This window comes from Schistocerca gregaria, chromosome 11, assembly GCF_023897955.1.
Source record: "Schistocerca gregaria isolate iqSchGreg1 chromosome 11, iqSchGreg1.2, whole genome shotgun sequence".
Lineage (NCBI taxonomy): Eukaryota > Metazoa > Arthropoda > Insecta > Orthoptera > Acrididae > Schistocerca > Schistocerca gregaria.
Genome location: NC_064930.1, coordinates 45,379,247 through 45,393,940, shown reverse-complemented (window position 1 = coordinate 45,393,940; position 14,694 = coordinate 45,379,247). Strand labels below are relative to the sequence as shown.

The 14,694-nt window shown below is 43.1% G+C and overlaps 1 protein-coding gene across 2 annotated transcripts in view; it reads right to left on the bottom strand.

Moving 5' to 3' along the window:
- Nucleotides 1-1,706: 1,706 nt before the first annotated feature.
- Nucleotides 1,707-14,694, bottom strand: part of LOC126295147 (poly [ADP-ribose] polymerase tankyrase-1-like) — a 51,943-nt gene continuing 38,955 nt past the window's right edge. For both annotated transcript variants that reach the window (XM_049987434.1, XM_049987433.1), the window contains exons 2-3: nt 7,508-8,075; nt 1,707-2,280 (exon numbers count right to left, since the gene is read on the bottom strand). In XM_049987434.1, the coding sequence (XP_049843391.1) occupies nt 1,794-2,280; nt 7,508-8,064 (1,044 nt within the window). In that variant the 5' untranslated portion in view covers nt 8,065-8,075 and the 3' untranslated portion in view covers nt 1,707-1,793. The remainder of the gene's footprint in view (nt 2,281-7,507; nt 8,076-14,694) is intronic.

The window sequence follows — 14,694 nt, the reverse complement described above, 5'->3', positions numbered from 1 at the left end:
CACAAGGTTGGCGCCGGTGGCGACACCTACAACGTGCTGACATGTGGAAAGTTTCAAACGCATTTCTCATACACAAACACCAGTTGACCGGCGTTGCCTGTTGAAACGTTGTTGTGATGCCTCGTGTAAGGAGGAGAAATGCGTACCACCACATTTCCGACTTTGATAAAGGTCGGATTGTAGCCTATCGCGATTGCGGTTTATCGTATCGCGACATTGCTGCTCGCGTTGGTCGAGATCCAATGACTGTTAGCAGAATATGGAATCGGTGGGTTCAGGATGGTAATACGGAACGCCGATCTGGATCCCAACGGCCTCGTATCACTAGCAGTCGAGATCACAGGCATCTTATCCACATGGCTGTAACGGATCGTGCAGCCACGTCTCGATCCCTGAGTCAATGGATGGGGACGTTTGTAAGACAACAACCAACTGCACGAACAGTTCGACGACGGAATGAGATTTTCACTCTGCAGCGACGTGGGCGCCGATATGAAACTTTCTGCCAGACCGAAACTCGAACTCGGGACCTTGGAAGGTAGGACATGAGATACTGGCAGAAGTAAAGCTGTGAGGACGAGGCGTGAGTCGTGCTTGGGTAGCTCAGCTGGTAGAGCACCTGCCCGTGAAAGGCAAAAGTCCCGAGTTCGAGTATCGGTCCGGCACACAGTTTTAATCTGCCAGGAAGTTTCAGTTCGACGAGTCTGCAGCAGCACGGACTACCAGTTCGGAGACCATTGCTGGGGTTACCCTTGACGCTGCATCACAGACAGGAGTGCCTGCATTGGTGTACTCAACGATGAACCTGCGTGCACGAATGGCTAAACGTCATTTCTCCAGGTGAATGCAGGTTCTGATTACAGCATCATGACGGTCGCATCCGTGTTTGGCGACATCGCAGTGAACAGACATTGGAAGCGTGTATTCGTCATCGCCATACTGGCGTAATCGCCAGACATGATGGCATGGGGTGCCATTGGTTACACGTCTCGGTCACCTCTTGTTCGCATTGACGGTACTTTGAACAGTGGACGTTACATTTCAGATGTGTTACGACCTGCGAAACCCTACATTTAGGTAATGCACGACCGCATGTTGCACATCCTGTATGGGCACTTCCTGGATACAAAAAATGTTCGACTGCTGCCCTGGCCAGCACATTCTCCAGATCTCTCACCAATTGAAAACGTCTAGTCAATGGTGGACGAGCAACTGTCTCTTCACAATAATGAGGAACTGTGGTATCGTGTTGAAGCTGCATGGGCAGCTGTACCTGTACACGCCATCCAAGCTCTGTTTGACTCAATTCCCAGGCGTATCAAGGCCGTTATTACGGCCAGAGGTGGTTGTTCTGGGTACTGATTTCTCAGGATCTATGCACCCAAATAGAGTGAAAATGTAATCACATGTCAGTTCTAGTATATTTGTCCAATGAATAGTCATTTATCATCTGCATTTCTTCTTGGTGTAGCAATTTTAATGGCCAGTAGTGTATTTGTACACAAGGAAGCCGTCTGAGGAACGTAGTTTAAAAAAAAAGATAAATGCCATGAATATTTCGTAAATGTCAAAGTTGTAAGGTTTCAATTACTATGGATGAAATTTCTTTTCTTCATCATGTCTAGTTTTATTGGATTGTGGAAATGTTCCCGTTTTCTGTGTCGCCTTGTAGTTCATAAATATGGGTACAAAGGATAACTGCGGGATTAACTTTTTTGTATTATTTATTTTAAAAAAATAAATTTATGTACAGAAGCAGTTTTAGTTTTGCTCCAGAGTTATCTGTTGGAATGCTAGTTTAATCTCAGCATGTTTACCAAGTGCAGGTGGTTCTTCTGCCTGGCGATGTCCAGCGCTGTTTCCCCACACCCAGTCCTCACCCTCCTGTTAGCCCCTGCTTCCAGCAGCACCTCCACCGCTTCGGCAAAGCCATTGGATGCTGCATCGTGCATTGGCGTCCACCCCCATTGATTCCTGGCGTTGGGGTCGGCGGAGTTGGCCAACAGCAGACGCATCACGTCCGTGCAGCTGTTGAACGCGGCCCGGTGCAGAGGCGTGGTCTGCACCTCGTCTCTGGCATCCACCTCGGCTCCAGCTGCTACCAGGCACCGCGCCACCTCCAGGCGCCCATTGCACGCTGCATAGTGCAAGGGGGTCCACCACCACCCACCCCTAGCTGCCACGTCCGCCCCTGCTGTGAGCAGCTCCTTCAGCTCCTCCACAGCACCCACCTTAGCTGCCTCGATCAGCCTCCTGTCCTTTTCCTCTGCAGGAAGCCTTCTGTCAAAACAAAGAAATTCTCACACTTTTCTCCAAACACACACTTCTGATAAACTAAATTATAATGGAAGCTGAACTGTGACCAGTTATAAAAACACGTATGTCCAATGACAAATTGAAAATATACAGTACTGTCCTATGATACAGGTCACTAGGAAAGTGTTTTTGCATATTGAGGTTTGGATATACACTTGCATCGCGATCTCCAAGTACTCACACTCTTCCTGAAAATTTTTACGTTGTACATCTCAAGAAATTCAATTGTCATTTTGATTCCTAAGAGTAAGTTCATTTGATCTCATGATGCAATTGTTGTCATTCCCCCTGGTGAAATACATGGTGTGTGTGTGTGTGTGTGTGTGTGTGTGTGTGTGTGTGTGTGTGTGTGTGTGTGAGAGAGAGAGAGAGAGAGAGAGAGAGAGTGAGAGAGAGAGAGTGTGTACGTGTAATTTCTGAAGTTTTAGATGCCAGAACACACCTCTTCAATCATAAACGTCCTCTCCACTCCATCAACCATAAAAACAACAAAAAAGTGGTTCAAATGGCTCTGAGCACTATGGGACAACATCAGAGGTCATCAGTCCCCTAACTAACCTAAGGACATCACACACATCCATACCGCCAGCTGGAGTGGCCGTGCGGATCAAGGCGCTACAGTCTGGAACCGAGCGACCACTACGGTCGCAGGTTCGAATCCTGCCTCGGGCATGGATGTGTGTGATGTCCTTAGTTTAGTTAGGTTTCGGGCATGGATATGTATGATGTCCTTAGTTTAGTTAGGTTTAATTAGTTCTATGTTCAAGGCGACTAATGACCTCAGAAGTCAAATTGCATAGTGCTCAGAGCCATTTTCAACCACATCCATGCCCGAGGCAAGATTCGAACCTGCGACTGTAGTGGTCACGCGGTTCCAGACTGAAGCGCCTAGAACCGCTCGGCCACCCCAGCCAGCTAAAAATAACAACTTTCTGTGTTTGTATACTTGTGATAAAACTTCGAATGATAAATGATCTTTTACAAAATAATGTTGTGAAGTTCGCATATTTGAAACATACATTCTTACAATCAAACCAAGAAAACCACAAAATTTGCGCTACTGTAACAGTATCACTTTGTCCCCTTCATATCATGAACAAGTTGAGATTGTATTTGTGTAAAGCCAAGCAGATGGAAACAGAGCGGCAGTACGGCTATACCAAAACAATAACCCTCACAGACACTAACCACACCACATAACATTTTAAGCTAGTTTTCGGCGTTTGTGTGACCATGGGTCCTTCCAGACAGACGAATGTGCAAGAAGGCTGAGGACTTTGCATACACCAGGTCTGGAGGGTATTGAAACGAAATCCTTGTACAAGCTATAAGCAAGTGCTCTCCAACATGGTGTAAGCCAAAGTACAATTATGTGTATCATACATGACAACTGCTACCATCCCAATCACTTTGAACATTTCTTGTGATGTGGATGTTATGCAGCTCTGTCATAAGCTCCAGCATGACTTCTTGTCGTTGCATCCACATACTTGTATATACCTGCAGTTGGTTCCTGGGTAAGTGTAAAGCGATGCAAGAACTGTACATCTTCTAAGTTTTTACCTATTCGGTAAAATTAAAGTTTGGCTTCTAGACCTCTTTGTAAACCACTCATTTATAATGTTTCCATAATGAGAGTGCTTTGGCAAAACAAATTAGCTACATTTTCTCTGAAGAAAGTGTTTCTACTTATTGAGTTTTCATTTATGGAGCATACATAAATATTAAATAATAAGAGATGCTGTAGCTATACCACTAAGGCTCTTCCATCATTGCAAAACGAATGTATTACATTTTACTCCATATCTAGATAAAGTTGTGTACCCAACTGTATCGCCTACATTACACAATGTGTCATACCGAAATTTTTATTTTTTATCAGATTTTACTTCCTATAAAGAAATTATAGCTCACACAGCTGTGTAAAACTAGTCTTTAAAAGTCTATATATTTTCACTTATGACGTGTTACTTTTTTATAAAGTCTTATTTGTCCTCAAAACCATCTGATGTCCACCAAAGAGAAACGCCTTCACTTTCTTTGATCTGTACGTCTTTGTTCTTATTTGTTATTGGCAACATACCTAATAGTACTCACTCTCGAGACACATTCTGCTTTCCAGTACGGTTTTCTTATTCTCCTTACCAACAACCTTTTGGCCGCCTTTTTTTTTAAAGTGGCCTTCTGTTGACTTTATTTTCTGCTCATTTATTTCCTCCTCGGATTGTTCCCTTATCGCTTTTTAGTAACATACTGGGAACGCATCCTGAACGATGTCCTCACTCTTTAAATTGGTGAAACTGTAGTGATGTCTGTATTGTGGCAGACACACATTGTGGCAGGGTGCATGGAACGTCTGCTCTTAATTACACACACTGAAAATACATCACATTCCTATGTAAGCTTATTACGCTTGTACCACATTGAGTTTTAATATCCTCCAGTGCCATCAGGAAAACTAACGCATGGCTGCCCACTTTGGTGGGCTGTTTGTGAAAGCTGTGACGGTCATGCTTTAGGCCGCTGCCTTGTGGAGAGGCTCTTTTGTTAGCTTTAAGGTGTCGTTCTGGCTGCTAATTGAGTACTGTAAAACGTTATGTGGGCATATTGATATGCTTCAAGTCTAAAAATTGCAACAGAATTTTCCACAAAAGGAAAATGATAGATACGTGACTGCCCCCCTTGTATGGTACCACAGCATACTCCAGAGTTCCTGGTGTTGGCAAACAATGACACATTTCCTGCTCATATTCTGTTTGTGTTTAAGATACATTGCTGTCTTATTGGTAGAAAGAGCGACGCTACTTTTTGTACAGACGTTTTCATCGTGCAAGCCAAGGGCTGACCACTCTGCTACTGGCTTGCAAAGACCACAGGTCACTGTGTGTTATATACTGAACAGTTGGAGCTATGAAAAACTTGATTCATTCATGATCTTTGTTATCTAACTTATTTGCTAACAACCACAGATCAGTTCAGTCATGAAAAGGCAATGAAAGCATTGAGAGCTACACTAAATGCTCAACAGTATTTGGACACCCCAAAAAACATACGTTTTTCATAGGAGCATTGTGCTGCCACCTACTGACAGGTACCAGTTACCAGCGACCTCAGTAGTCATTAGACATTGTCAGGGAGCACTATGGGACACTCCGTGGAACTTATGGACTTCGAACGTGGTCAGGTGATTCGGTGTCACTTGTGTCATACATCTGTATCCGAGGTTTCCACACTCCTTAACATCCCTAGGTTCATTTCTTCTGATGTGATAGTGAAGAGGAAACGTGAAGGGACACGTGCAGCACAAAAGCGTAGAGGCCGACCTCATGGCAGGGTGTGGGTGTGGCGAATGCCTGTGTGCATGTGTAGTGCCAACAGTAAAATTCGGAGGCGGTGGTGTTATGGAGTGGTCATGTTTTCCACAGAGGGGCTTGCACCCCTTGTTGTTTTGCGTTTCAGTATGACAGCACAATCCTACGTTGATGTTTTAAGCACTTTCTAGCTTCCCACTGTTGAAGAGCAATTAGAGAATGAGATTGCATCTCTCACCATGATCGAGTACATGTTCATAATGCACGACCTCTGGCGTAGTGGTTACACGACAATAACTTCCCTGTAATGGACTGGCCTGCACAGTGTCCTGACCTGAATCGTATACAACACTTTTGAGATATTTTGTAAAGCCGACTATGTGCCAGGCCTCACTGACCGACATTAATTACTCCCCTCAGTGCAGCACTCCACGAAGAATGGGCTGCTATTCCCCAATAAACCTTCCAGCACCTGATTGAACGTATGCCTGCGAGAGTGGGAGCTGTTATCAAGGCTAATGGTGGGTCAACACCATACTGAATTCCAGCATTACCGGTGGATGGCGCCACGAACTTGTAGATCATTTGCAGCCAGGTGTTCGGATACTTTCGACCACATAGTGTAGAGAATTGCCGTAGCCATAACACAGCTACACCAAACTCAGTAGCAAATATTGTAGGCTTGGACGTAACAAACAAAAACACAAATATACACAAAAAATGTTCAAATGTGTGTGAAATCTAATGGGACTTAACTGCTAAGGTCATCAGTCCCAAAGCTCACACACTGTTGTTGTTGTTGTCTTCAGTCGTGAGACTGGCTTGATGCAGCTCTCCATGTTACTCTATCCTCTGCAAGCTGCTTCACCTCCCAGTACCTACTGCAACCTACATCCTTCTGAATCTGCTTGGTGTATTCATCTCTTGGTGTCCCTCTACGATTTTTACCCCCCACACTGCCCTACTCCAATGCTAAATTGGTGATCCCTTGATGTCTCAGAACATGCCCTACCAACCGGTCCCTTCTTCTTGTCAAGTTGTGCCACAAACTCCTCTTCCTCCCTATTCTATTCAATACCTCCTCATTAGTTATGTCATCTACCCATCTAATCTTCAGGATTCTTCTGTAGCACCACACTAAAGCTTCTATTCTCTTCTTGTCCAAACAATTTATCGTCCACGTTTCACATCCATACATGGCTACACTCCATACAAACACTTTCACGAACGACTTCCTGACACTTAAATCAATACTCGATGTTAACAAATTTCTCTTCTTCAGAAACGCTTTCCTTGCCATTGCCAGTCTACATTTTATATCCTCTCTACTTCGACCATCATCAGTTATTTTTCTCCCCAAATAGCAAACCTCCTTTACTACTTTAAGTGTCTCATTTCCTAATCTAATTCCCTCAGCATCACCTGACTTAATTCGACTACATTCCACTACCCTCGTTTTGCTTTTGTTGATGTTCATCTTATATCCTCCTTTCAAGACACTGTCCATTCCGTTCAACTGCTCTTCCAACTCCTTTGCTGTCTCTGACAGAATTACAATGTCATCGGCGAACCTCAAAGTTTTTATTTCTTCTCCCCGGATTTTAATACCTACTGCGAATTTTTTTTTTTTTTGCTTAACTGCTCTCTCAATATACAGATTGAATAACATCAGGGATACTTACACACTATTTAAACCTAAATTATCCCGAGGACAAACACACACACCCCTGTGGGAGGGAGGACTCAAACCTCCACCTGGACCAGCCGCATAGTCCATCATTGCAGCACCTTAGAGCACTCGGCTAATACACACACACACACACACACACACACACACACACCATCGGGAAACACAGAGGAGTGCCTTGTCTTGTCCTTACCTGATTTCTGCACGTAGCTCATTAAGTAGCCGATTCACCTCGCCTGTTTCTTCAGGCTGCTCACGTTCTGCATCAGCCCAGCCCCGCGTGGCAAACACCTGGGGGTTGGACCATATGAAGCTGATGGCAGCCGACTTGAGGGTGGGACAAGGGTGCCTGAGAGCGAACACAGCTGTGTCCGCCGCGTTCTCCACAGTCAGCCGAGCAGCCAGCTGCTGCTCGCAGTCGGCCTTCAGCCCCAGCAAGCCGTACTTGTCTGCAGCCGCCAGGAGCTGAAGGCTCATGCTGGATGGCTGTGGAGACTTGAGCGTGTAGCAGTAGCCCACCAGCAGGCGCAGGACAGGGCCCTCCACGTCGCTGATGGTGACCACGCCACTGCTGGCCTCCAGCGTGTCGTGGCGAAACATGGCGCCGAACACGGGGCTCCTGGCTGCCAGGACTGCTCGGTGGGCCACCAGCCGCAGCTCCCCGGCCACCAGCACCACGATGGCGCCGTCCGAGGCGTCCAGCACTGCAGCCAGGTCCTCGGTTACGGTGTCTTCAGCCTTGGTTTCCATTGAGGATGATTCTGAAACACGGCACCACTGAGCAGGCCTTTGCCCTTTCACAGCACCCTCACCACTTTTACAAGGCAGAGGAAAAGCTTTGTCAAGAAACAGATTTTAAAAGTGGCCTATTACATGACATTTACAAAACCGTGATATCCTTGCTGAGCCGGCCGTGGTGGCCTAGCGGTTCTAGGCACTTCCGTCCGGAACCGAGCGACTGCTACGGTCGCAGGTGCGAATCCTGCCTCGGGCATGGATCTGTGTAATGTCCTAAGGTTAATTAGGTTTAAGTAGTTCTAAGTTCTAGGGGACTGATGACCTCAGATGTTAAGTCTCATAGTGCCCAGAGCCATTTGAACCATTTATTTATCCTTGCTGACGGTTAATAGCTGCAGATCTTCAATAATACAATAGCAGTCTGTAGCTAAGGTAGAATTTTCAAAATTTTTAGGTGTGTCAATTGATGAGAAGTTAAACTGGAAGCAACACATTGATGGTCTGCTGAAACGTCTGAGTTCAGCTACGTATGCTATTAGGGTTATTGCAAATGTTGGTGATAAGAATCTCAGTAAATTAGCTTACTATGCCTACTTTCATTCACTGCTTTCGTATGGCATCATGTTCTGGGGTAATTCATCGTTGAGTAGAAAAGTGTTCCTTGCTCAAAAACGTGTAATCATAATAACTGCTGGAGCCCACCCACGGTCATCCTGCACATATCTATTTAAGGATCTAGGGATCCTCACAGTAACCTCACAGTATATATATTCACTCATGAAATTTGTTGTTAATAATCCAACCCAGTTCAAAAGTAATAGCAGTGTGCATAGCTATAACACCAGGAGAAAGGATGACCTTCACTATGCAGGGTTATATCTGACTTTGGCACAGAGAGGGGTAAATTATGCTACCACAAAAGTCTTTGGTCACCTACCAAACAGCATCAAAAGCCTGACAGAATTTCTAGATGACAACTCCTTCTATTAATTGGCTGAATTTTTAGATATAAATTAAGGGAAAAAAACAACTTAAACATTAGTCTCGTGCAATATTTTGTGTAATGTAATATCATGTACTGACATCTTTTATTAACCTGAAGCGTTCCACATCATTACAAAGTGTCATATTCATGATCTATTGAACACGTATTAAGCTAATCTCTAATCTTTCCCTTATTGTTTAGCCGGCCGCTGTTGCCGTGCGGTTCTAGGCGCTTCAGTCCGGAACTGCGCTGCTGCTATGGTTGCTGGTTCGAATCCTGCTTCAGGCAGGTTAGGATGGTTTCAGTAGTTGTAAGTCTAGCTGATGACCCCATAGCGCTTAGAGGCATTTGATCCTCATTATTTCAATATCCTCATTATGCACCTGACCAGTGACATCCTGATTATATACATGGCCACAGAAGCGTCAGAGATCTCATTTCTCTAACTTCTATACACATTATAGTGTTACTTGAACATTAAGTGTTTCAAAATTGTAACATAGGACAATACTAACAAGTGACAAGTGTTTTACTAAGCGACTTGTCTCCTACTCTCTCCTGACATTTAGGTATACAACGATATTTTGCGACTGGAATCTGTTGTTAATTGCTACTCCCATATGTTGCCATACAGGAGTTGGTTCATAAAGCTTACTGGTCACATGCTACCAAAGTTTGGGAGGGAGGAGCTAACTGAAAAACATTAGCTCTGGGAAACTGCCACAGTCAGACAAATTACTCCTCAACATGCTTCCCATATTCCAAAATGACAACAACCAACCATGTGTACACGAAATGTTGAGTGAATCATAGTGAGCATGTCATCCATTGTGAGATGATACTGGTAACAGGGTATTTCTTATTGAGTTACTTCTCCATTGCAGCACCACAAACTTTTGCTTGCCCAACACTCACTCCCACTTCATACAGACACAATACCAGCATAGACTCTTGGGGGGTGGGGGGTGGGGGGGGAGGATAAACTACTAAATAACTGGTCTTCCAATATTTTACCAGGATGATTGATTGTTCTTGGTGGTCATCAGTGACTGCTGTCAATTAGCATTTAAACACCTCCAATGTTTAAAAACCAGATAACAGAATCTTTAAACAAACTCCGTACAATGTCAATAAAAATGACACAAATTAAATTCTGATAAGAGGATTTCCCATTGGGCATGTCAGGGACGCAGCCTTGGGGTTTCTGGTGGGGGGAATGGCAATCAGAGTATAACGTGTGACCCACTGCGATCAACACGTACCCCGAACACATGGAAGTGCATCAAATCCGTCAAAAAACAACTCTACAGTAATAAATTCATCATTTACAGAAGAAAATAGTTCAAATGGCTCTGATCACTATGGGATTTAACTTCTGAGGTCATCAGTACCCTAGAACTTAGAACTACTTAAACCTAACTAACCGAAGGACATCACACACATCATTTACATTTGGTCTTTCCTTGTGTGTAGCAGTTCTTTACCATACCATTGCACTGTGTTTCCTTGCTAATTATAGAGCTGTCACATATAGTCTTAAAGATGTCTAAGGTCGTAAGAGGTCTCACCAATGATATGAGCAAAGTGGAATGACCGCAGTATATCATAAACACCAAGGGTCATTTTACAACTAACGGCACTACTAGATGTAAAACTAATTCCTATGCATACCATAAATCACTACCTAGGGATAGGAGTGGCGTGTTATACTGCACAAGAAAAGTGGTGTTCTGGGACACTCTGTAGTAATCTTTCTCTATTTCTAAGTGGACATGTGATGAAGACCTTTTGGATTAATGACTTTTTTGGGGTGACACGATGTAGTTTGGTAACAGCTGCATAGAATATGTTGCAGGTAGTTACTAGACTTAAGGCAGACACCGTCCAGATATACAAAACACAGGTAAAACTGTGACAACAGTGATTACTAGCGCAATTTATCTGATTATATGGACACAGCGTCGCTAGTGTCACGTGACCTTGATCTGTACTGGAGATCTTTACTTCTCCAGCATATGGGCAGGTAGCTGTATTCTGTGGGAAGTTAACATAAATGCTTTGTTTGAAGTGTTAGGTAAAAAAAGCAACTGAGTAGTACTGTAGAAGCAGTAGTCTCTTGTTTCACGGTGGCTATTTTTATCCTTATATACAAATACAAACTGCACGGGAAAAATCGCATTACCAAGATGGAGTTGTGCGACATAACGAAAGTTGTTAGCCATGTTCCTACATGGTGTCTAGTACACACATCGCACCACCCACATAAGTGTGGCGCTAGTAGCGCAAATATGAGGATGCAAGTCACTCCGACTCCGTCTGAACAGGCCTTGGGAGGCCCAACGGAACCGACCGGGCAGCCCACACGCATCACTGGATGGGGATACAGAGGGGCACGTGGTCAGCACATCGCTCTCTCGGCCGTATGTCAGTTTAGGAGACCGGAACTGCAACATCTCAATCAAGTAGCGCCTCAGTTTGCCTCTCAAGTGCACCCCGCCTGCCAACAGCATGCGGGAGACCAGATGGTCACCCATCCAAGTGCTAGCCCAGTCCGATGGCGCTAAACTACGGTGATCTGACGGGAACTGGTGTTTCCACTGCGAAAAGGCTGTTGGTGATGCAAATCAGGTTTGCTTTAAATCCACGTACTAACGGTCGTGACGGTTAGTTACATTTTAGACTGGACGTGGCGAGCTGCTGCAAGAACGACTAAGGCGACGATGACGTCATTATGAACACCTAACTGAGGTTGAACGAGATCGTGTAACGGGGCTACGAAAAGCTGGACGTTCCTTCTGCGATACTACAGAAAGACATGGCAGGAATGTAGCCACTCTGCTGGAAGCGGTGATCATGAGATTGTATGGCCGAAAAATGATTGGGCTCTGGATGGCCAAATGACACTACCAAAGGGGAGACCATCACATTCAGCATATGGCTCTAGCGTATCTGGAGCAACAAGTGAAATTGTTGGCACCACAGTGACACAACCAACCGTCACAAATCGGCTACTTCGAGGACAGCTCTGAGCTAGACGCACTGTGACGTGCCTTCCGCTGACCCCAAACCGTCGCCATTTGCGACTTCAGTGGTGTCAGTGAGAGCTCATTGTAGAGATGGGTGGAGGACAGTTGTGCTTTCTGATGAAAGCTGGTTCTGGCTTGGCTGCGTGCTGGCCAGAAGGAGGACACTTGAGGTCCTGCTATCAACCTGTCTTTCAGCTACGCACACTGGACCTACACCTGAGTTATAGCCTGGAGTGCCATTTTGTGTGACAATAGGATCACTCTTGTGGTTGTCTCACGCACCCTCACCGCAAAACTATACCTCACTCTGGTAATTGGACCTATTATGCTGCCATTCACGAGTAGCACTCCAACAGGACAACGCTGACTCAAACACTGCTTTTGTAAACCAACCGTCTCTACAGAGAGTCGACATTTTGCCTTGGCCTGCAACGTCACCAGATCTCTCTCCAACTGAGCACATATGAGACACGATCTGATGTTAGCTCTAGCATCATGCACAAACAACATTACCCATCCACGTACTGCCACACCAAGGGCAACAGGTACACAGTTCCATCCTACAAACTGACATCCAGCACCTGTGCAACACAATACATGAAAAATATGCATGCTCACATCCAACATTATTGAGGTAACAGCATTTTACATTTGAAATGGGTTATCTCGGACTTGCACTAACCTGTGATCATGCAATGTTAATCACTTCAATATGTACATCAAAAAAAGTTTTGCATCACCTCGGTTCTGAGAGTTACGAAACCTGCACAGAAAATTGGAACAGGGATCAGTAGTAAGGGCGTTGGTATAGGATAAAATAGGACAACCAAAAAATTTAAGCAAACTTAAGTGAGCAAAGCCAAATTGTCGAGCGTTGCGCCCCACAAAGCACATAGTTAAAAAGTATAAGCACATAACGAAACTAAATCGAAATAAATCAGAAAATCTAAATCAAACCATTGTAAATACAACACATCATGAACTAAGAGTAAACACATCCGTAACAGACTCCATGCTAAAGATGTTGTTGAAATAATTGAAAATGTTAGTACGAGAGAAGTAATTAAAGAAATAGCCGAAAAAAGAAAATTTTGAAAAAATCCATAGGGTACTCCCTTAGACCCTCAAAAATGGCCAAAAATGATTATTTTTTTATGAAGATAAAAATTGAAAGACCATAAATAAGTTTTCTTATATAAGAATTACAATGTATAATAATATAAGTGAAGAGGGTAATGAAGTTATGAATGAAAGTATGAATGAGTGTGTGATTAAAAATTTGCCTCCCACTATAAACTTAAACAACTAAGGGAGTTTGGTAAGACCTACAGAATTAAGTATTACTACAAACTTAACAAACAAGAACTATCTGAACAAATTTAGCGCATTGCAGAATTTTTAATGAATGAAAGTCGTTATGAGCAAGACATAAAAGATCAAACAATTGATGAGCAAAGGAACATAACATAAGAGGCTTTTCTAAGTTAAACAAATCCAAATTAATAAAAGCAATAGCTGATGATTACAGAACTAACCTACTAGGAGGACCTGCATCGAAGTTTTTTGAAGATATTGGAATGCAAGGACGTAATAATCTGCTACATAACACTTTCCCTTTTGACAAATCATTATTTGAATCCAAGAAGAAGAAGATGAACTTTAAAATAACTGAAACAACTGAGCCATTATCCAATCACTAATTCAAATCATACACAACAGAATACAGAATACAATTAACAAACATAAAATGAGAAACAATATCACAAACTATGAACCGCCTACACAGTGCTTTACACGAAATGATTGATCAAGTTAAACTTACCTCCAAGTTTCAGAAAGGTTATAAACTTAGAGTAACAGCACTTAACAATGGTTTGTGGACAAAAGCAATATCCACACTAATAACAAACAAACTTAATTCACGAAGCGTGTTTGATCATATACAAACAATATTAACTTCTGATGGATCAGTTAATATCGAAGAAACAACTTTTAACATACAAGTGATCAACATGCCAAAAGGAAGTAAAACAAACAGACAAAAAACTTAAAAGATGTATGAATGAAATCAAGAATAATGATAACCTCTGTTGCCCAAGAGCTATTATCACTGCACTAACATATAAAACAAACAACATTCTAGATCAGGAACTTAGTGAAAATGAAATCATGTAAATGAAATTATGTAATCAGTTAGGTGAATATAATGAAGAAGGGTTTACTCTTTAAGACATTAAACGATGTGAAGAACTTTTAAACACTGAGATAAAAATTGTATGTGCTGAAAACTTTAATTCACTCATCTACATTGGTCAAGAACGTGAAACACGAATTTATCTATACGAAAACGGAAACCACTTCGATGTAATCAACAATATGCAAGCCTTTCTTGGAAATAACTACTATTGTCAAAAATGCGACAAACGATATGATACAAAATCAAAGCACACTTGCAAGTCATCATACCAATCACTGTGTAACTTATGCAAGAAACCGAAACACAAAGAACAATAAATAAATAAAATTTGCTGTGACGACTGCAATCGTTATTGCTACAACAAAACCTGCAAAGACAACCATAAAGAAGTGTGTGATAAAATTTATAAGTGTGAAGGTTGTAATAAAATTCTC